Below are 22,951 nucleotides of genomic sequence, written 5' to 3' on the forward strand. Positions count from 1 at the left end.
TGTGTGGAAAGTTAGCCCCTCGTTAGCTTGTGTTGGTGTTGGGGTTAACGCATTAGTAACCTGTGTTATGTAATCAGATTACTTTTTCAAGTAACTAGCAAAGTAACACATTACTTTTAAATTTACAGCAAAATATCTGAGATAGTTTGTTTCCCCAAGTTTTGATCATAAACATGACGTTATTGTAGCTCTAGACTAAATATGAGGAGACATTTATTCATCTCACTTGGACAAAAACATTTCTTATTTTTTAAAATGAATAAAAACAATAAAATGCAAACTCAGAATATTATGCAACATGCTAAATTACACATGCTTTTTGTATTTAATCTCACTATATACAATGTATTTGCTGCTGACCTTCGATGATCCAATTCAACTATATTAATAAGCAAAAATGACTTTAGATGAACATCACATGGTTCTTTTCTTTTTTTGTTTTACTGTGTTGAACTTTTTTCAGCAGAACAGTTGAAAGGTTTGTTTGAGCGGCGCCCTCTATTGTACAAGTGTGAATTTGCATTTTCAGCCTGAGGCTTATTCATTTCACTTTTGCAAAAGGCCTTTACATTTGCGGGAAAAATGACTTTTGTTGTTTTTGTTATTAAAAATATAAGCTAGCCAGCACCTTCGATGAGGAAAAGTAATGTAAAAAAAAGTAGCCTAACGTTACGCATTAATTTCCATAAAAAGTAATGCAGTTAGTTACTTTTTTTAACACAATATTGTAATGCGTTACTGGGCTGGTTGATTATGATTTTAGTTAGAACTTTAGTTAGTGTGTAATGTTGCTGTTTGAGCATAAATAGCATCTGCAAAGTTACAACGCTTAAAGATCAAAGCAAAGGAAGATATTTGCTTTTAAAGAAATAGTTTAAGGACTTTAACAAACGGCTGGTAGGGACTACAGGACATTCCTCCCGGGTTAGTGACATCACCAACTCTAAAATTTACATAAACCCCGCCCCAGAGAATAAGATTTATAGATTATCATGACAGAATATATTCTAATCTAGAAGATAACTACACATAAGTCACATAAATGAATCGACTAACCATTCAGAAATTTCCTGTTGCTTCTACATGTTGTCACTTCTTGAGCCTTTCCATCTTTGTCTGACTCCGGTTTGAAAATAAAAGGCTATTTTTTTTTTTAAAAATGTCAGTTTGAGTCTGTGTGAGGTAATCGAAGCTATGGAAGCTTGTTTCCGCCACTGAATAAAAAATAAATAAATAAATAATTGCGACTTTTTATCTCACAATTGCGAGATATGAAGGCAGAATTCGGAGAAATAAAATCGCAATTCAGAGAAATGAAGTTGCAATTGCGAGAAAAAAAGACAGAATTGAGACAGAATTCTGCATTTACATCTCGCAGTTCTGACTTCATAACACATAATTGTGAGTTTATATCTCACAATTCTGACTTTAAATCACACAATTTTGACTTTATACCTCGCAATTCTGACTTTATATCACGAAATTGGGACTATATCTCACAATTCTGACTTTTTATCTCACAATTCTGACTTTATATCTCGCAATTTTGACTTTACAACACGGAATTGCGACTATATCTCACAATTCTGACTTTATATCACGCAATTGTGACGATATCAATCAATTCTGACTTTATATCTTACAATTCTGACTTTATATCTCACAATTCTTTATAACACGCAATTGCGAATTAATATCAATCAATTCTGACTTTATATCTCGCAATTCTGACTTTATATAAATCAATTCTGAGTTTATATCTCGCAATTCTTTATAACTCGCAATTGTGACTTTATATCAACCAATTCTGACTTTATATCAAGCAATTCTTACTTTATATAAATCAATTCTGAGTTTATATCTCGCAATTCTGACTTTAGATTTCATAATTCTGACTTTACATCAATCAATTCTGACTTTATAACACGCAATTCTGACTTTATATCTCGCAATTGTGAGAAAAAAAGTCAGAATTGTAAGATAAAAAGTCGCAATTAACTTTTTTATTTTTCATTCTGTGGCGAAAACAAGCTTCCATATGAAGCTGCTCTCACACACACACAGTTATTGAAGCACCGCCCTCAGTGTCGGGAGCAGCAGCTCATTTCATTTAAAGGGACAGACACAAAAAAAGTGCGTTTTTGCTCACCCACAAAAACAATTTTAACATGCTTTACAAAATTATCTGTGGGGTATTTTGAGCTGAAAATTCACATACACACACTATAGGGACATCAAAACATCAAAGACTTATTTTACATCTTGTGAAAGGGCCTTTTACTAGCCCTTTAAAGGTGCATTGCGCAACTTTTCATGTTAAAAATAGCCGTTTTCTAACCCATACATGCTTAAACAATCGCCTGATGGGCTGAATGAGCCCTTCTTTGATCACTGCGATCGCCTCTATAACCCTGTACAGTGAAATATATAAGAGGGATTCGGGCTCGAATCTGAGACTGGGCGTGACGTCATGCTCGTTCACGCTCGCCTGGCTATGTCTGGCAGGTTCGTGTAGCTATTCGCCGCCGTTCTCCGTATCAGAGAAGACAACTCGAGCGACACAACTCTAGTCAGCTTTCCACAAAAGTAGACGATGGATTCAAAGGGGCTGTTTACACCTGGTCACTTCATGTGTTTTCTGTGATCGGATAGCTATTCGATCGTGAAAAGACCAGGGTGTAAATGCCCTCCGAAACGCATTCGAGACGGATTTGAATTCGATCGCTCAAACCACTTGAGGACGTGGTCTGTGCCGTATTCCAGACGAAACTGGACAAGTGTAAATGCATCTGGTTGTTGAAACCAAGCTATATGTCATGATATTTTAGTCATATATGACGACGCGCATCACCTGAGCAGCTGAGCTGAGCCCCTTCATCAAGCGCCGCAATCTATCGCAAATCAAAGTGAATTAGTGAAAGTAAGTCGCAGACGCTTAACACTACCATCTTCATTAAAAGTAAAGAAATGAAATGATCTTACCAGGCCTGTTGCCGATCTCTCCTATTGCTGTCTTTGCTGATTTTGAAATTAGCCGATGATTAATAAAATCCAGCTCATATCTGTTGCTTTCGGTGACGTGCACTTCATTAAATCTGTATATGGCGCGGAAAGAGACCGGCTTGTAGCTCATTACAAACCCCAACGCAAACTCCACGTGAGACAGAAAATAAAACTTCTGTCTGTCCAGTGCCATGCGTCGGAATAAGACGAGAGTCAACATCGGGAAGCTTTCAACAAACGGAGAGATCTCCGGTCGGCTCTAGGGCTCAAACGGGTCATAGCCTATACAAAGTGATAACTGAACGTGTTTCCATAATAATTCAATCATAAGTGGATACAGTAAGCACAGGGAGATAGATGGAAACAAAAACCGAAGTTTTCTACTACCCCCGTTTCCCCCTCTCACACAAGTGTGTAATTTACTCGAATGCCTTTCCTTTCATATATTTTAAATGACTTGCAGATTTATTACTGTATTACCTCATTATGACTGTAACAAAAGATGTGTGCCGCACAGTGTGCGGCTGATGCTCCTTAGTTATGAACAGCTCGTGCAAACGTGCGTATGTGTGTGTGTTCCTCCATGAACGCGCACAGCTCTGGTTGCAGTTTCGCTTGTCGCCAGAGGGGGCGTAGTTCTGCAAAAACTCAGAGACTTGCGTTTAGTTCCTTTAAATGTAACTTTCCACAACACTACATATTGAGATCTTGAAGTTGAAGTTCAGACTTTGATATCCTGGTAAATGTGAGTAAGGTTAGAGGCAAGTCAATGGCGATCTGAGCCATGTTCTGCTCTTCTCCATTTCCAGAAGGGTGTTGCACAAGGGATTTGATGCATGAATCCATAACAAGCTTTACTTTTTCTTTGTCCCATTACATTTTAAGAGAAATCAAACTCAAAACTCTCTTTATAAGAAGCAAGACCTAATCAAAAGTCTCCATGCGCTCCTCTTCAAAGGGATAGTTCACCCTAAAATGTTAATTCTGTTAAGCTATATCATTAAGTTGTTTGTTTCTTCTGCTGAACAGAAATAAAGATATTTTGGGGAATACGGGGAACAAAATGATGGACCCCACTATAGCTTCCAAGAAAAAAAATACTAAGGAAGTCAAGATTTAAAATTTGTGTGTGAAAAATATCCGTCTCTAGGAGAAAGACGTGAGATAATATTCACCCCCCAAATCTGCATTCATTTGTCGCATGTTGTTGTGCAGCAACTTAAAATGAATAGAACTCAAAGTATATGAAGACACACAATCATGAAAGTGTCTGAACAATTTAACCCTCTTTGGACTCGTTTATGTGCTTAAACTTGATGGTGCATGCATTGAGATCTAGAAGTCTCGTTTTTCAGTCACAGATCAAAGTGCTTCCTGTCCCCTCCTAAATGAAGTCATCTGGAACAGGACAGTGAATTTGGCTCTGACAAGTGTCTGAATGAGACCGTATGCTGTGGAGAACCAGGTGAAAACTGAAGAGCAAGGCTTGTGGTTCTGCGTCGCTTCACCTGCTCCCACAGAGATAAGGGCGATCAAGGGTGATCAAAGGATCAGGGGTTGCTATCACCTTCCGGATATCCCACAAACAGATGTTGCACACCTGGGGCATGTTTAAATAAAGCAGTTAATGTCACTATCACAGTGATCACAAGCTAGAAACCAGCACCTTTTTTTATAGAGTAAGATAAATGAACAGATTCACTTTACAAAGCAAAGTATATTTTTGGAAACAATAATGTGCCGAGATTTGAGTGAGAGAACAAGGATTTGAGAGCCCTTTGTTGTGAAGTTTGGAATTGTTTTATTGTCTTTGAAAGAAATCTGCAAAATATCTGCATTTATTTGATTAAAAACAAGAGTAATAATATTGCGAAATGTGTAGAATTTATTTTATTTGAATATATTTTAAAATGTAATTTATTCAGCAACCTTACTTCAGTCTTGGGTGTCACATGACCCTTCAGAAATCAGTATCCACCTTTTTCTGACTGGACGGTTTTCTACTTCCTGCTGTCCTATTTTCACTATTTGTATCTTAATTTCAATCAATGTTTCATCAACCAATTGCCTGGTTTTAAAAAATAAGAAGTATATAGGCTAGTAAACAGATGATCATGACGGAGCGACAGCGCGCAAACTGACTTTGGTCTCACGAATGAAACGTAACGTTATTATGCCTAAACTCACAGGCCTGAGTGAGAAATATAGACTAGTATCTTTGAAAGCAGAGGTAGCAGGAGTCAAAGGGCTAACCAGCCTAACCTTATAGAACTGTTATTCTGCAGCAGTCGGGGTGAGAGACTGTCGGATGTTTGCTGGAGATCGTGCATCAGCTGTCCTTTAATTCCCAGACAGCAAACTGACATTGAATCAACGTGGAAACGACGTCTCTCATGACATCGAAACAACGTTGATTTTGCTCATCGAATTAACGTTGAACCAACGTCAGACGCGGCATTCTTCAAAGCTAAATGAAAATCGAAAATTGGTTTGCTTTCATAACGTTGAAACAACGCGTTGATTTCAAGTTGATTTTCCGTTAGTTTTAAAAGAATGACGCGTCTGACGTTGGTTCAACGTTAATTCGATGAGCAAAACAATGTCAGATCAACGTTGTTTCGATGTTTCCAGGTTGATTTAATGTCAGTTTGCTATCTGGGTTGGAAGTTATGAAGCAAAGAAAAACGTTCATTTTGTTTTTATCTGTGATTTAATAAAAAAAAATAACGTGATCAGATCACATTTGATGAATGTTTTTTTCGATTTAGTTTAGCGATGTGGGGATGACACAATCTAAAACACATGGCAAAAAAATAGACCAGACTCGAACCGGAAGTTGACTACCGGCATCGTCGTCATGGCAGCGCGCATTGTTTAGAGCAGAAAAAGGTGGATATTGACAAGCTTCAGTCATTTGGCAGCAAAAAAAAGTGGGTGTCTTGTCAAATTTCAGGATGGTTTTGTCTTTTGGAGACATATTTTGTTTCTTTATCTGTATCTATCCTCATGAATGCTATACAGTACCAATGAAGAACGATTAGTCTAATACATTTTTGGCATGACAATATAAATGTACACATTATACAGACTGAAGTGGAGAGGTCCAAGGACTGAACCCTGGGGGATGCCACATCATAGAGGTCCATTTATAGTTTCCTATGTTCTCACAGGAACCCATTTCTTCTGTATATGATCTAAACTGCCAGAACCAGCAGTATTCAAATGAATACAGTCTCTGTGCTGGTTTTGTGATGGGAAACCAGACTGGAATTCCTTCTCAGTGATGTTGCCTTACCTGTAAATGTTGCCTGAAAAGCATGGCGCAACAAAACAGCATCAGATCTTTGAATTAATCTGACATTTTTAACAGATTAATCCAAAATACTTCTTTGGCGATTTCATTTTTTCCTCCCATGTCCAAAGATTCACTGAAGGGACATCATTTTCTTGTTTCTTGTCTCTGATAGAGCCACAAGACCTTATGAGAGTGCAGCTGTTTCCACAGACGTCCCTCCATCCTCATGTCATGGTTGGCATAGAAGATCAGAGGCTTCATGACCTTGTCATAGTAATGGTCTGAGTAGTTCAAGTAATTGTCTGTGATGAAGCCATATGCAGAGACCTGAGAGAGAAGTCAGCATCCACAACATTTATTTAGCAACACCTGCAGCAATAGACTTTAAATAAGAATGTCAAATGCTGTTGAAGTTTGGAGATTGACCTGGTCACATGTGTGTAAAGCAGTCAGGAGTATTAGAGCACCCGTGCTGGGCATGTAAATATCCCTGAATTCATCCAGCTGAGGGGATTTCAGAAACCTGTCCATCAAAAATACAAATGGCATTACATTGAGGGAGAGAGAGAAAAAAAGTGACAATAATGAGTGTATTGGCGAATGTGTCTTGCACCTCTGAGTCACATAATGAACGAAGGATGGATGGATCATCTTGAACTGATGTATTTCAGGATTATATCCAAAAATATCCAAGGCCCTGTTTCATTAACCAAATAAACTGAAGTTAATGAAATGTTCAAATAGCAATTCAAACTCTAGAAGCGGTAGAATGCCTTCTAGAATTACAATTCAGTGATATTTAAGTAAAGCAAAAACAATGCAAAATAGTAGTTTAAATGGAAGCAAAATAAAAACTGATTTTTTTTTTTAGAGATGTATGACATTTCTATTGATCTGTATGAATGACCTATAAAGGTATTGTCATGCAAAAATAGACTATTTTAAATAGGAACAATCATATAGGGTGAATTCATGCACATTTGGCCATTTATTTCATTTCAAAAACAAAAGTAAATTAAATTGTATATATTAAAAGTTTTTTCTAAATTTGGGGTATGAATTTTCATTATAAGTAACTGCCATCTTACACATTCTGTAAAAAACCCTGTGGTTCGTTCAGTAATAAATACTACATAAAGTCCCCCTGTGGTGAAAATCCATCTTTTAATGTTGTTTATGTGGTGTTTTTAATATGCTTTAAGACACACCATGTGTAAATTCATAAGTCGACAGCATTGCTGAGTATTTTCTGCTTAAAACTGCAGTGAACCAAAGACAGTCTCAAAAACACGGTTTGAAATCACGGTGGAGGCGGGGCTCATTTGAATATTCATAAAACCGTACATACTAAATGAGGCAAGAGTGTAGAGTTGTTTTGGCATGAAGGGGAAAATGTTTAAATATGTAATTTTGGTGATCAAAGATGAGTTTTTAAAAAAATGTATATGTTTTAAGCAGTGTTGGAGCTAGCAGTTACTCTACATTAAATTCAGCTTCACTACACTGAAGCTGCCTTCCTGGGAAATGTAGCAAGCTAAGCTACAGCAATATGGCAAAAGTAGCTTACTACATCTAAGCTATTTTTTTTTTATTATTATTCATTTTTTATCATTTTTTTAATCATTTTTATCATCATGTCAGTCAAACAGATAGGCAGGCATAATTTATCAGTTCAATTGTTTATTCATAAACTGTTCCAAACCAGATTGGAAAAAAAACATAATTATAAAAAAACTAACATAACTATATAAAACCATGTAACTATATAGAACTATAACAAAAGGTGTCGAGAGAGTGTGCATCTTTATGTCTCATGTGTCAGCCAAGGATTGCGATTGGTACGTGATCGATGCCCGCGTCCGGAACAGAATGTGGTAGTAATGCACCTAAATCTGGCCTTATGATTTATTTTTTGTATATATATATATTGACTCCCATTTTAATAAATTAATTTTGCATGTCTAATTCATTAAAAAACACGAAACTTATAGCCAAAAATTTAACAATCATCTATTAAAATATAAAGATTAATTAAATTTAGGCACTTTGTTTAAAAAAAAAAATTGTTTTCTTGATTCAATTTTAATGGTTTAATTACATTAACAACCAATGATTTAAAATGTGATGATTTAAGCAAAACTTTCTTCAAAGGTTAAACCAACCTTTTATTTTGACGGGTTGCCATGTAGACCTTTGTCTCTGTGTGTTTTTATGATATGACGATAGTTTTTTCTCAAATCCAGCTGAAATGCTGCTGAAGTGAATCTTGGAGCGGCTGTGTAGATAATCCCATATTGGGTATGTGGCCAATTCAACTCAGATTCATGAACTAAAAGAGAGGGTTACTGTTACTGTTACTACTGTTATAATAATAATAATAATTAAAGCTGCAAGCAGCATTTATCGGGGTTCAAGCAGTTAAGGCATTTAAGGCCTTTAAGCACAAAAGCATCAAATTTGACATTAAGTTTTATGTAGCAAGCAGTGTTGTAGTCGAGACCACCTCACTCGAGTCCGAGTCGACACCGAGACCAGAGAGAGTCAAGTCCGAGTCAAGACCGACTCCATAGAGAGTCGAGTCCGAGTCGAGTCCGAGATCAGAGACGGTCGAGTCCGAGTCGAGACCGAGACCAGTGAGGGTTGATTACCTAATTTACTTTTATTTACTTAGAGAAATCCTTTTTTTTTTACTGAATTTACTTAGAGTTTAAAAAATATGACCAGTTTAGGGTAAAACGGCCACATAGTAGGTGGTGTTTAAAGTAATTTTATTACAATTTGTCATGCGCAGTTGCGCACTAGAAAATCACCAATCACTGGGCGTGTCAATCAATTTAAAGAAATATTTTATTAACATACATTAATAATCATGAAAAATATTTTGAATTGAACTCGAGTGGACTCGGGAATAAGTCCGAGTCCTAAAAAAAAAATGTTCGAGTACGAGTCAATTCCGAGTCCAAATGGACACGAGTCCATGACAAGACCAAGACCATTAAAATATGGTCTCGAGACCGAGTCCGAGACGAGTCCGAGTCTCGAGTACTACAACACTGGTAGCAAGCATTTAACCACTGAGATCATTGATGGAATAGACCATGTTTTAGCATGATTTACCATAATTTATCACATTTCAGGGTTATTTTTCTTTTTCATGATTTACCATGTTCCAGTATGATTTACCATCAATCTAGCATGATTTACCATAGTTTACATTGATTTACCATGTTAAATTGCATGATTTATCAAGTTCCAATATGATTTACCACGTTCTAGCATGATTTACCATGATTTATCATGTTCCAATATGATTTATCACTTTCTAGTATGATTTACCATGTTCTACCACAGTTTAAAATGATTTAACACATTGCAAGACAACATTCTGAAAAAATATGAATGTGTTGTAATAATAATAATAATAATAATAATAATAATATGAAAACATTTCCCCAACCCTTGCATTTGTCATCTTTTACATATTACTAATTATTTTAATAGCCTATCTGTCATCTTGAACAAAAGAATTATTTGGACAAAACACTTAAATATACACCTCATCATTGCATTTTCTATTTTCAAAACTACCTTGAATTTCTGATCTGAGCACGTTTTGCAAAGACTTTTAATCATATTGTGTGTCATCTGAGCCAGTTACATTGTGAATTCGGCTCAGCCCAAATTGTAGGAGTAGAGCACCACCTGCTGCTTATTTTGTGCGCTGCAGAGTTCCTGCTAACATTAAAAAAGACGTCAAATAGCAACGTGTATGAATATTATTGTCACACCCACCTTACACCTTTATCAGGTCCGGAGGGTACAGACACACCCTGGATGGCAGCTGACAACATCGTATAGTCTCGTGTTTCCGCAGGTATAAAAATATATCCAATGCCCTGTGGTGATAACGTCTAAGACATTAGTCATTTATTTCGCACTGCAATTAATCAGCAAACCAGCAAAACAACTTGTCGCATTATAATTCTTATTAAATAGCAAACGAGAAGGTCTTTTACCGGGTCACGTGGCACCTGGTCGAACCCGTCTTCGTAATACGCCATAATGGAGTTCTTGAGGGAGTTGGTGGTGAAGCCGTAGAAAGACGTCTTTGTCCCAACATCGTCTTCAAAACCTTTGATGACTGCCCCATTAACTCTAAAAAATATTAATTACAATTATTATTAGTATCATTGCGCTATCATGGCAGTATAATCCAACTAATCTAAAGAAAACAAATTGACAACAAAATAAATGCCCCAGATATTTAGAGTTTGCCCATGCTGTGAATGTTTTTTTTTTTAAATCAGATTTCTAATATTTGATAATATTTCAAGATATTTTGTTTTAATAATTGGTTTAGTGTAGCTATGTTTGACCAGGGTTTAAAAAAAAAAAAAAATCTTTTAGATGCCACAGACACATAAATATGATCATTTTCCTGTGAGGGACCCTCATCCTAAAATGTATTAAGTTTCTGTTTCTAAGCATTAAGTTTCTAGACCCAATTTGTACTGTAAAAAAAAAAAAAAAAAATCATAATTATGTCAAAATATTATTTGGAAGGTTACATTATATTTGTTTCCACCCAATATAGTACTGTACTATGTATTTATTAATTTATTCACTCATTTACTTATTTTACTCTTTTTATTCATGTTTAATAAAATTTTAAACTAAATTAAAAATAACTAATTTTTACACTTTTTTATAGCTACAGAGATCTGAATAATCCAACATATGGACATTATTCACAATGCATTCTAGCAAGGAAATGTTAGATGATATGTTAATAAGGATAAATAGTACTTTAATAAAATAAAATAAAATATAAAATGGCATATTTTAATAAAATTGATTTAAATATATCTATACTGGTGCCATTATGGAAAGGCTCTATTCACTGTTTGTCATGATTGGTGTATTTCAGAGATGATGTGGTTGGTCATGTGATCTCGACATGTCCACCCCCATGAGATGACCTACTCAAATAAAAATAGTTTTATTGGGCTACTTATATGATGTCAGTGTTGGGTAAGTTACTCTAAGAAAAGTAATTAATTACTAGCTACTAATTAAATCTTGAACAGTGTAATTCGATTACTGTAATTATTCTCTCAATATAAAGTATTGCATTACTAATCACTTTCTAAATCCCAATTCAATCTCGACCATTTGAAAAGTACAAGGATGGACACAAAACAGCTCTGTTAATTATTTCAAATAAATAATATAAAATTGCAAAAATGATTCTTTAACTGAATAAAGTATTTAAAGTGAGAAGGATACGGTCACGGCTGGCTGAAAGGCAGGACGCCGAAATAAAGCTGGATCTACTCGCGTGCTGTGTTTATTTTCAAAACGCGAAAATTGTAGTAGCCTGGGAAAACCCAGACAAATTCCGGCAAATTTAAATTTGCTCTGAAAGTTAGTCTGGCAGAGAGCTCATTCAAGCCCATTTCCAATCCGTCGAAATCGCGGCACCAATCCGAAACGTTGGCGCGGGCTTTACACGATGACGACAAGGCTGGGATTGTGAAGCAGATTTTGTAGCCTACATTTCAAAGATGGACGCCGCCGTTGAACATCACTCGTTCGAATCAGCTATCGCGTCTGTTTTAAGCGATTTGAACGTTTCCTTTTTGTTAAAAACTGAGCAAAGAACAACACTCAGAGTTTCTCCGCCGCTCTGCATACGTCATTTACTTAATCGCTCTGATTGGTTTTAGGTCTATCCGCGATGTCTGTTGCTGACGCCCCTCTGGAAATGATTTGTCTATGACGCTTTGCCAGACCATAACTCAGTTACAACCGAGAATGGTCTGGTTTTAACCAGGCTAAAATTGTAGCAAAAACTCTCAGGAAACTATTTCAAATCCAGGAACAGAAACATCCAACTAAAGCCTAGTTCATACTACATGATTTTAAGCCCGATTTGCAAGTCGTTGAGCTCGCCGACAGGTCAGGGTGTTATCGCGTGCAAAACACGGGGGATTAGCGGACGATGAACGCTCGCCAATCTGTTAGTATTAAAGGGTTAGTTCACCCAAAAATGAAAATTAAGTCATTAATTACTCACCCCCATGCTGTTCCAACCCCGTAAGACCTTCGTTCATCTTCGGAACACAAATAAAGATATTTTTGATTGAATCTGAGAGCTGGATCAGTCCTAGATAGACTGCCTAAGGGACTGGCTCTTGACGGCCCATAAAGTCATTAAAGAAAAGGTTTAAATATTCCATGTGCCTACAGTGGCTCAACTATATGTTTATCAAGCGACGAGACTACTTTTTGTGCGAAAAAAAAAACGTAAATAACGACTTTATTCGACTATTCCATTACTTCCTTATGGGCCTTGAGACGAGAATTGAAGAGATTTCCAGAACGCATGCGCGAGAACTGAGACGAGGACGTTCTTCTTCGACTACTTCTTGTAACCGGCTGCTCACCGCTTAGGAGTTTTACCGCCACCTACCGTATAAAATGATGATCCATACATAAGGCGCTCCGGATTGTAAGGCGCACAGCACTGTCGTATTTGAGAAGATTAAAGGCTTTTAAGTGCGCCTTATAGTGCAGAAAATACGCTAATTGAAACGCGTATGTAGAGCGCTTCTTCCTCTGCTTGTAAACAGAACGTTTTGCGCTTCCAGCTATATCAGCACATCATCTTATACGGTAGGGGGCGGTAAAACTCCTAAGCGGTGAGCAGCCGGTAACAAGAAGTAGACGAATGAGAACGTCCTCGTCTCAGTTCTCGCGCATGCGCCCATAAGGAAGTAATAGAATAGTGGAATAAAGTCGTTATTTATGTTTTTTTTTTAAAGTAAAAAGTAGTCTCGTCGCTTGATAAACTTATAGTTGAGCCACTGTAGGCACATGGAATATTTAAACCTTTTCTTTAATAACTTTATGGGCCGTCAAGAGCCAGTCCCTTAGGCAGTCTATGTAGGACTGATCCAGCTCTCAGATTCAATCAAAAATATCTTTATTTGTGTTCCGGAGATGAACGAAGGTCTTACGGGGTTGGTACAGCATGGGGGTGAGTAATTAATGACTTAATTTTCATTTTTGGGTGAACTAACCCTTTAAAGAGCCAACAACGCATCAAAGACGCGTCGCCGAGCCCAGAAAAAATATCTAAAGCCTAGTTCACAGTACATGATTTTAAAACGTCGGGCTGAACTGTGCGGTTCACACTACATGACTTGCTCTCTGTGAAATCAGTGTTCAAGTTGTTTAGCTGTTCACACCACACAACACATTAGGAGGTAACGCACTACACGAGTTGACAACAACTCGTCACCCGACGATTCTATCTTGTCTTCAAACCACGTTTTGTCACGAAAAATGACGCGATGAAACGAACCGGAAATGACACGAAACAGCACGTGCGCCAATACCCAGCGAAGAAGAGAAGAACACAACACGCTAATATGGACGTCAGACAGAAACTAGCGCTGCAAACTGTTTGCGGGATGATTTGCTCTGAGAAAAAAAAAATCTAAAATTTAAGATTTACCCGGTGACCTCAACGCATGCCTTGCTCTGATTGGCTGGAGGTTATGACCTCACTGAGTTTAAGTCGCCCGACAGCTCTGGATATCTAGCATGCTAGATATTTTTCTGGGCTCGGAGACGCGTTGTTGGCTCTTTCATTCATACTAACAGATTGGTGAGCGTTCATCACCCGCTAATCCCCCGCGATTTGCATGCGAGAACACCCTGACTCGGCGAGCTTAACATGCTAGATATCCAGAGCAGTCGCACGACTTAACCTCAGTGATGTCATGAGCTACAGCCAATCAGAGCAATGCATGGGTTGAGGTCACCGGGTAAATCTTATTTTTTCTTTTTTTGCATTTTTTTTCTCAGAGCAAATCATCGCGCAAACAGTTTGCAGCGCTAGTTTCTGTCTGACGTCCATATTAGCGTGTTGTGTTCTTCGTCTTCTTCGCTGGGTATTGGCACGCGTGCTGTTTCGCGTCTTTTCCGGTTCGTTTCATCGCGTCATTTTTCGTGACAAAACGTGGTTTGTAGACGAGATAGAATCGTCGGGTGACAGAGTTGTTGTCAACTCGTGTAGTGCGTTACCTCCTGTTGCGGATCTCTCCAGTAGCACCTCAATGCAGCACTAGAACGCACAAACCTGAAAACATAATCGTGACTGTCTATGACCTTCCCCTGCCCGGATCCTTTGAGGATACCTCCGTTACCCACCACGGCACAACGCACACATTCATCCGGCGTTTTCCGCTCAAACAGACGACTGTTGCCAGGATGTGAAAGCAATGAAAGAGTCTTGCCAATTTCTGGAAAACAAAGATGCTTTGAGAACTTGTATGCTTTTGTTTTGTTTCCTTGTTTGTGGCACTATCGCTATAGGATGGGTTTACCATGGAAAGGCTGGTCCTTCCAGCCGTAGGGCAGCGGTTCACTCTGGAGCGTTTGCCAATGTGAGTAAATATAAGAGTCACGCCACTGCAGGACAGGCACTGAGAAGCTAAAATTTGTTTTCAGACTGTCTTCCTGCTTTACGATATGTCTCAAAGAGCAGGATGGCACTTCCTCTTCAGTGATCTCATTAACAATCCAGCTTACATCCGTAGCCCTGTAGAGTAAAGCAGATCAAAATCTAAGAGAAAGTCTTTCTTTAACAAGAGGGGAATTATATGAATCAATATATTAGGTATATTAAAAAACAGAAACTTGACCCCATTTACCTTTCAATACCAGAACACATTCCTGTATAGAGAAACTAAGAAACCGTTTCCCTTCAAATGTTAATGGGATATGATACCGAGTGCCATTGCATTTCAGCACATTTAGAAGAAGATTAGAAATTAAATTCATGGTTCAAATCCACATTGTTAACAAATGAAATTTGCGAAATATCTCGAGTTTGTCTTACCAAATCAGTGGCCCGGTTAAGGTAATACTAGACTATATGCAGAACATTTGCCAAGTCAAACATGCACCTTGCAACTTTGTGGATCCTGAAACAACGTTCCAGTCAACCAACAAGACTTGAAGGATAAGATTAAAGTTGATATCAAATTTAGGTTATCAAGGTCACGATTATTCACCCTCTGATTTTAGGGAGAATGTATGGTAAGGTTAGAGGGTGCGCGTCGACGGCGTCGCCTACGTGCGTAGCCAACGCCGTACACTATGGCATACCCTTGACGCAGAAGTATAAATTGGCCTTACTTCTGCGTAGGGTGTGCGCAGTAGGTACGGCGTAGCATATGCACAGACGCGTCCCATACCGCGTACCCTTCGCCGTCGCCTGACGCGCACCTCTTCAAAAATGTAACTACACGTCGCGACGACGCGGACCGCAAGATCGGGGATTGGTCGGCTTGGTAGCATCGCATTTCCTCCTACGCATTTCCGCGCGGACCTTCTCACGCATTTCCACCACTATCTATGATTTCCACACATACCATCTCCTCCGACGTCTTCTTTCATTTCTGCCTTTCAGTTTTAGTAATTTCACTAAAGTGAACTGTTTTTCCACCTCAATAAGCTCCAACTCCAACATGATCAGCTCTCTTTCAGTCGCTATTGCTTGTAGTAACCTAGCCGCGAGGAATCTAAACACAGTGGAACATTAAAACCCTCCGCTGCCAACTAGTGTTTCGGAGCAGAACTGCAGAGCAACCAAGACCTGAACGCAGAAGTATAAATGCTCACAACGGCGTACCCTCGATGCAGAAGTATAAATTGGCCTTTAGTCTCAGCCTCAGACGTCACGCCCAAGGAACGTCTGGCTACGCGAGACTAGACAGACCTGTGGTGCCCTGCACACCATGACACCCCCCAAATTTCCACTCAGCAGTGCTGCCGGGACACAGGTAGGACGCAGGTGTTGAGGTGACTCCAAGCCCGCCCATTGATTGGTTCTATCTCTTGAAACAGTCCAAGAAAATAATAATCTGTACGAGCCACAGATCGAGCCACAGCACACACAACCAGTGCATTGATGTTTGCTATAGTTGCCATGAAGGGAAAATCTTTCTTCTTGATGCTTTGATTTCACACTCTGGCCTCTGCAGTCTGCCGATGAGGCCGTCGTCAAGAATCTTACAGAGCTGGGCTCTATTGGGGTATGGGCTCAATCAGCAGCTTTCGGGAGATATATCCTTCTCTGGGGTCCATGAGGGCTGAAGTTTACCACCTGAAGGTGATGATACTATTACACAGGGCAACTTTTTTTAAGCAATGTTGCTGGGAAATCTTGTCGAGCCATTGCTCCTTGGGCACTTTCCCATTGAAAATGGGTAATGTATTTCTATCTGGATAATTTAGGTCGGTCGTGGGCCCTGTGTCTCATCTGGTTGCCCATTGACGGCAACATTGCCCATTGCTCAAAAAGTTGCCCTGTGTATCATCACCGGTTGAGCAGAGATATGTAGAGCAGTGTAGATTCTCTCTATTTCATTTACCTCCCTCCCTAATTACTGTTGGGTTTTAAAGTATGGGTTTTGTATGGGATGGGTTTTTTGATGGGTATACACTACCATAGTCCTGCTTCGACAATGCTAATGTAGAGGAAACTTGCCTGTGGGGCATCCCTCCTTGTTATCTGTTGCATACTACGCTCTTGTGCTAAAAAAAGATGAAGCGTTAGCAGGTCTTAGAGTGATTTTATTCATGACAGAGTATGAGCTGCTCTCCCCCAGTTACATTAGGGTAGGGTTCCCCAAACTCGGTCCTGGAGGGCCACTGTCTCTGCAGAGTTTAGTGATTGAAGTTTATTGCGAGCAATATAAACATATATATTAACAATGGAATAAAAAAAGTGTATTTTTAGTTTAATTCTTTATTTACTTTCTTTATAAGAGTATTATAATTATCAGAACGAGGGTGCAAATGTTAAAAATAGCGCTATAGCGGGAGGGGGAAATCGGAAAAGCTACACTCCTGAAATTATGTATAATCTGACCAATCAAAGCCCTTGCTGTCTGCGTCGCGTAGTTACAATTTTTTGGAGGTGCACGTCGAGCTACGGCAGAGGGGTCGGAGAGGGATTCGCGTCGACGGATAGGGGTCTGCGGGGGTACGCCGTCGAATCGACGCAGAAGCATAAAACAGGCTTAACGGTACGGGCGTCACAGTTTGTTGCACAAATTTACACGGAGAATACACGGTATAAAAATAAATAAAACTCGCGTGCAAATTAATTAATGCAATGCGGAACTACTGTTAGATAAGCGGGTTCTTTAGGGACACATAATCTGTACCATCGGCTAGCTAAGAACGCACGTTCACTTCAAACGTTGGCTTTATATGCGCGTCCTATATTTCAAAACAGTCTGTGGGTCCCATCTTGGACATTCATATTGAATTGGTTTTCATTTCGTGTCCTCGGAGCGGTAATCTTACACATTCTTCATTGATTAAAAAAGAAAATCGAATGTGTTTTTAATGGTAGTATTATTTTATACAGAAATCAATTATTTATAATTCAGATGAGAATAATGTTACATTGTTAATTAATAATGTTAATTAAAATTAAGGGAAACAAATATACTGATCTGAAATATATCCAAATTATTTTAAATTAATTCAGGTACAATTACCAAACATATCATATTCATTTAATTAATAAACTAATTATATAAAAAAATTGTCAGTGCACTACAAATAAACTGGTTCTATGCCTTTATTAATAAAAGAAGTTCTTAGAAGTCAGTTTTCTATACATAGCCTACATATACATGCACGAACATTTGTATTGCATTAATGTAGAAATAAAAAAGTTCCTCTGAAAAACTAAACTTGTAGTTAGGCACTGGTTTGGTATAATAAAAGTCATTTTCACGCTGTGCAGGGCCCCACCACCCCTCTCGAATCAATGTAAATGGTACGACCCGCAGGCCAGGTGCTTCTGCTGCGGACCTGCGGTGAACAGTGTTGCCAACAGCGCCTGTGTATATAGAGAGACCCCTTTAGCGGCATTTTCCCCCCCAAAAAAGTGACTAGTGACAATTTTAGCGACTTTTCGGACAAACCTATCATCCAAATGTTGCTAGTACTGTCCTGTTCTATTGTCTGACAACAACAAAATAAATAGGATATTAAAAAAATAATATAGAAATAATAAAGAAAATAATGAGAACAGCTTTATTTGACATTCGGCTATATTATATTAAATACAGCATTGATTTAGAGAGAAAGCGCACTAGGCTGACAGAACGCAAGTACAACGCAAAGTAGCACTTTTGACAATAAAATTAAAATCTATTAAGCAGAGTGTGGCTTATTTTGTTTACATTTTAAGTTTTTTATGATAAAAAATACAATACCCCACCATTGGTCACTACGGTATTTGGTATGGGGGCCCAAGATGGTTTGTATATAGACCATTTCACAAGATGTAAACAACACTGGTCCAGAAGCACTTCCTGTTTCAGTTTTTTAACACTACATAAAAGCTGGGATAAAATACAACCAACCGAACATTTAAAACTGAATCAAAAAGTTAAACAAACATCTTTAAGATGTTTTATTTACATGTGAAATAAAGAAAACAGTTACAAACTGAAACAGGAAGTGCTTCTGGACCAGTGTTGTTTACATCTTGTGAAATGGTCTATATATTGTTATGGCTTCTCCTACAGCATTTTTTCTTACAGCACCAGTTTATCAGGAAGTGACGAACTCTTCGACTGATTGGATGGAAATGGTGCTTTATTCGGTGCCAAGAAAAGCGCTATATAAATTTAATGAATTATTATTATTAATTATTGTATATATGTACCTTTTTCATATTTTAACTCATGTTTTATCTGTACAGTTAGTGAAGGAAGCAGCAGAACATGACGTTTATTTTAATCTTATAATTACAACCTGAGGTAAGAGGCATGTGTTTTTCAAAAGAATGAAAGAGAATGAATGTGCCTGTTGTCAATTATTGGGAACATGATACACAGAACCAAAGCTGCCTGTGAAACAGAAAGGCTTATTTACATAAAAGACATGCACGAAATATTCTCGCACGGTGTCCAGAAAATTTGCCTGTGAACACCTGTGAACTCATTAACATGGTTGGCTTGGTTTGAACATTGGTGGCTTGACGTTAGTTGAAGTATGTTTTTCCTATTTTCCGGTTACATGTAAAGTTGATTACTGCAGGTAATTAATAATTGACATAATTCCTAGTTTGTATAGGATAGATACAACCCGATCTCACGACCAAGTCGTACGAATTCGACGAATGATTAAAAAGTGGCTAATTCGTAACAATTCATACGACCTCACTCGTACGAATTAATACGATTTTGCTAAATCGTACATATTTTACGAATTGGCCAATTCGTATGAATTCGTACGAATGACCTACCCCTTACCCCCCCCCCCTAAACCTAACCGTCACGTGGGTTTAGACAAATCGTACGAATTAGTACGAGTGAGGTCGTACGAATTAGTACGAATTAGCCACTTTTTAATCATGCGTCGAATTCGTACGAATTGGTCGTGAGATAGTGTTGGATAGATAACATATTTTATCTTATTTAAGCATCTGAAACCTTTTCAGTTTGATAGTTTTCTCCTTCAAAGTGCCGTGGTGGGAAGTCCAACTTTATTTTACTTAACTTGTGAGGGTGGCGGATATCGCAGGGACTCAACACTTTAAAAGCTTTTGCTTCTTTGTACTTGGCTTATAAAAATGTATCTTAGTTCTTGTCATTGTGGCATTTGTTAAACCTATTGTTATAGGTATAACCATTGATGGCTCAAGGGAATTAAAGGGGATTTTAAGGTATTAAAAGGGATAGAACTGTAAAAGTTCCTGTGGCCGGTTACATAAACTCACTCTTTAAAGTTAGTCATATCAAGGCTGGTTCTTACAATTCAGTTACATAAAAAGGTAAACAATTTTAATCAGAAATATATGCTTTAATACAAACCATGTGTGTATTCATAAGTCGACAGCATTGCTGAGTATTTTCTGCTTGAAACTGCAGTGAACCAAAGACCAAAGTCTCAAAACACGGTTTGAAATCGCTGGTGTTTCTGACGTCACACGCCTAATTTGCATATTCGTAGAACCGCTACACCAATGAATCAAGGGTGTAGAGTTACATTCAAGGTATTTTAAGACATGACGGTTTTCCTCAAGGAAAAAACTTTTGAAGATGTAATTTTTGGGAGTTTTTTTAAGTGATAAAATTATCTACTTTATGTTTATAAACTTTATGCAACTGGCCCCAGGTCTATTGTATGACGTAATCAATTTAAACTATGTGCAAATCATGATTTATTTTAAAAGATGCATCACTCTTATTCACATGTCTAATATGTAAAAAACACTAAGTTTATTGTCACATCACACACTGTAAAGAAATATTTTCATGATTTGTAATCACAACATTTTTTTGTCAACTCAACTTAAATAACATAATATTTGGAGTTTCTGGTGATTAAACCAATTTCCTTCATTGTATTAACTCAATTTTTCCATTTCAATGAACTTAAACCAGGCAACCAGGTTACTTCATTTTTTTTAAGTTAAACCAACAATATTTTTTACAGTGTATTGATATCTGATATCCTTTTCTGGACATCAGAAATATCAAATTAAATAATGAAATACATTTACAGATATCAAGAATTCACATTTCAACTAGTGAAAATGTAATTTCTGATATGAATTTAGAAATTTTATAAGGAATATGCGAGGGAGTGAAGTTCAACCTCCCCAAAATAGTGCATGTATAACTAAGGGCACGTTTACTTGACAATGATGTACTAAAAACTTTTTCATGTAGCCTAGAGATAAAAACGTTTTCCCAGTTTCCGGTCCCCGTTTTCAAAAATTCAAGTTTTGCAATATCAAGTGATGCGAACTTTTAGGTGAAAGAAATTTCACCATTTTAAAACGATCATACGCTATTATTTACATAATTCATGTAATTCATAACTGAATGCACTGTAAAAAAATATTGTTTTTTTGTCAAATCAACTTTATAATAATATATTTAGTTGAGATAACTTATTATTTTGAGTTTCTGATGATTAAATTAATCTCCTTCATTGTATTAACTCACTTTTTCCAGTTCAATCAACTTAAAATTTCAAGGCAACCCAGGTTACTTACTTTTTTAAGTTAAACCAACAATATTTTTTTACAGTGTAGTAATCACAACATTTTTTCTTTTGTCAAATCAACTTAAATAATTTATTTAGTTCAGATAAGATATAATTTTGAGTTTCTGATGATTAAATCAGTCTCCTTCATTGTATTAACTCACTTTTTCCAGTTCAATGAACTTAAAATTTTAATGCAACCAAGTTACTTACTTTTTTTAAGTTAAACCATCAATATTTTTTTGCAGTGTGATAATAAAAATGATGATCTAAACTACAGTAGTCAACATTTGAATTGGATCAAAACCTTTCATCAAAGTTACACATGCATTTTGAATAATACCCGTTCTTGTCTTAAGAGTACATGAGAGAAATGTTAACTCTTCCAACTAGTAAGAAATTACTGATATCTATAATTAAATTTGAATAGAAGCTGTTGTGTGTGAAAATACAATTACTTACATCAAGAAGAATCATTTTAATTAGAGTCAGTTGAATTGTTGATATGGATGGAATGAATAAAATTCGAAACTTTTTTTATATATATACATATTTTAGCCCGTGTCTTCTCACCATGTTACTTAAACGGATGCTTTCAATCAGTCTTTTACATGAGACAAACGCTGATCTCCGCGCCGAGTGTGCGTCAGTACTGACCTCTGAAATATGCTCCAGTCCTCAGATGATAACAATCCCAGCAAACTCCAGTAGATAAAGCAAACACATGCAGCCATAAAACATCTAACAAACCACAGTTTCATGTTGCAACTGCACCGTGCGTGGTAAATGTGCGAGGAGTCAACAGGTGAGTACTTCATAATGACTTAAGCAAACCATTGCAGATAAAACAAGCAGTAGCATTGTTTTATCAACCCCCCCCCCCCTTCCCCACGCACAACCAGTTTTACAACACGCAGCGAATTTGTGGGAAATTGCACGTCACCTTTGAGCTGTAATGGTCACATGAACAAATAGATTTCACATGACAATGTGAGGCAAATTAATCATCTACTGTTGTGATTGAATGATAAAAAGATAAAAAAACATTTGAGATTTCATAACCGAGATTCGGGTTCTCTCGGTTCCTGATGTGCTCTCTCTTCATGCGTTACCTTTTACCAAACAGCTTTAATACCGAACTACATTCGGTATGTTTTGTGGTAACCAGTTGCATTTATAAAAATGTATAAAAATGCCGGTAACGCTTCCTTTTACAGTCCAGTTACCCATGTAAATACTATGTACTTATTTTAGTAACTACAATTACTGGGTAACCTTGAACCTACCCCTAAACCTACCCCCGTTCCATGTACTTACCTTATATTAGCCAGTACTTTAAGTACACTGTAAGAACACTGTAAGTACTGTACTGTAAAATGAAGCATTACCAAAATGCCCAAGAGCAGAAAGACATACAGTAAAGGCCTGTGTGCTTTGGTGTCAAACTGTCCTTAAGGCCAAGTGAATTAACATGTGACGTGCTAAATTTGCTCTCTATTTAAAAAGTTAAGAGACAAAAATAAATAGTCATTGGTTAGAAAAGCTCAAAGCTGGCCATTT

At 37.5% G+C, this 22,951-nt stretch overlaps 1 protein-coding gene across 2 annotated transcripts; it reads right to left on the bottom strand.

Annotated features, from left to right (window-relative positions):
• Nucleotides 1–4,793: 4,793 nt before the first annotated feature.
• On the bottom strand, nt 4,794–22,240 carry st6galnac2 (ST6 (alpha-N-acetyl-neuraminyl-2,3-beta-galactosyl-1,3)-N-acetylgalactosaminide alpha-2,6-sialyltransferase 2). 2 transcript variants are annotated; one of them, XM_039654135.2, is made up of 8 exons: nt 22,049–22,240; nt 14,692–14,906; nt 14,445–14,607; nt 10,315–10,453; nt 10,091–10,194; nt 6,912–6,995; nt 6,725–6,821; nt 4,794–6,625 (listed from the first exon to the last, which is right to left on the bottom strand). In XM_039654135.2, the coding sequence occupies exons 1-8, from the start codon at nt 22,207–22,209 to the stop codon at nt 6,443–6,445; spliced, it is 1,146 nt and encodes a 381-aa protein (XP_039510069.2). In that variant the 5' UTR covers nt 22,210–22,240; the 3' UTR covers nt 4,794–6,442. The 2 variants fall into 2 exon arrangements, with proteins under 2 accessions (XP_039510069.2, XP_088984968.1); XM_089128842.1 differs by lacking the exon at nt 22,049–22,240 and adding an exon at nt 21,854–21,937.
• Nucleotides 22,241–22,951: the final 711 nt, after the last annotated feature.

The sequence above is a fragment of the Pimephales promelas genome, chromosome 3, assembly GCF_988280905.1.
Source record: "Pimephales promelas chromosome 3, fPimPro1.hap1.1, whole genome shotgun sequence".
NCBI lineage: Eukaryota > Metazoa > Chordata > Actinopteri > Cypriniformes > Leuciscidae > Pimephales > Pimephales promelas.

Coding starts and splice junctions, on each gene's coding strand:
- st6galnac2 (XM_039654135.2), bottom strand. CDS start 22,209: ATGAAGTACTCACCTGTTGACTCCTCGCACATTTACCACGCACGGTGC. Junction 14,608..14,691: donor GAAGGACCAGCCTTTCCATG/GTAAACCCATCC, acceptor TTTGTTTTCCAG/AAATTGGCAAGACTCTTTCA. Junction 6,822..6,911: donor GTTCATTATGTGACTCAGAG/GTGCAAGACACA, acceptor TTTGATGGACAG/GTTTCTGAAATCCCCTCAGC.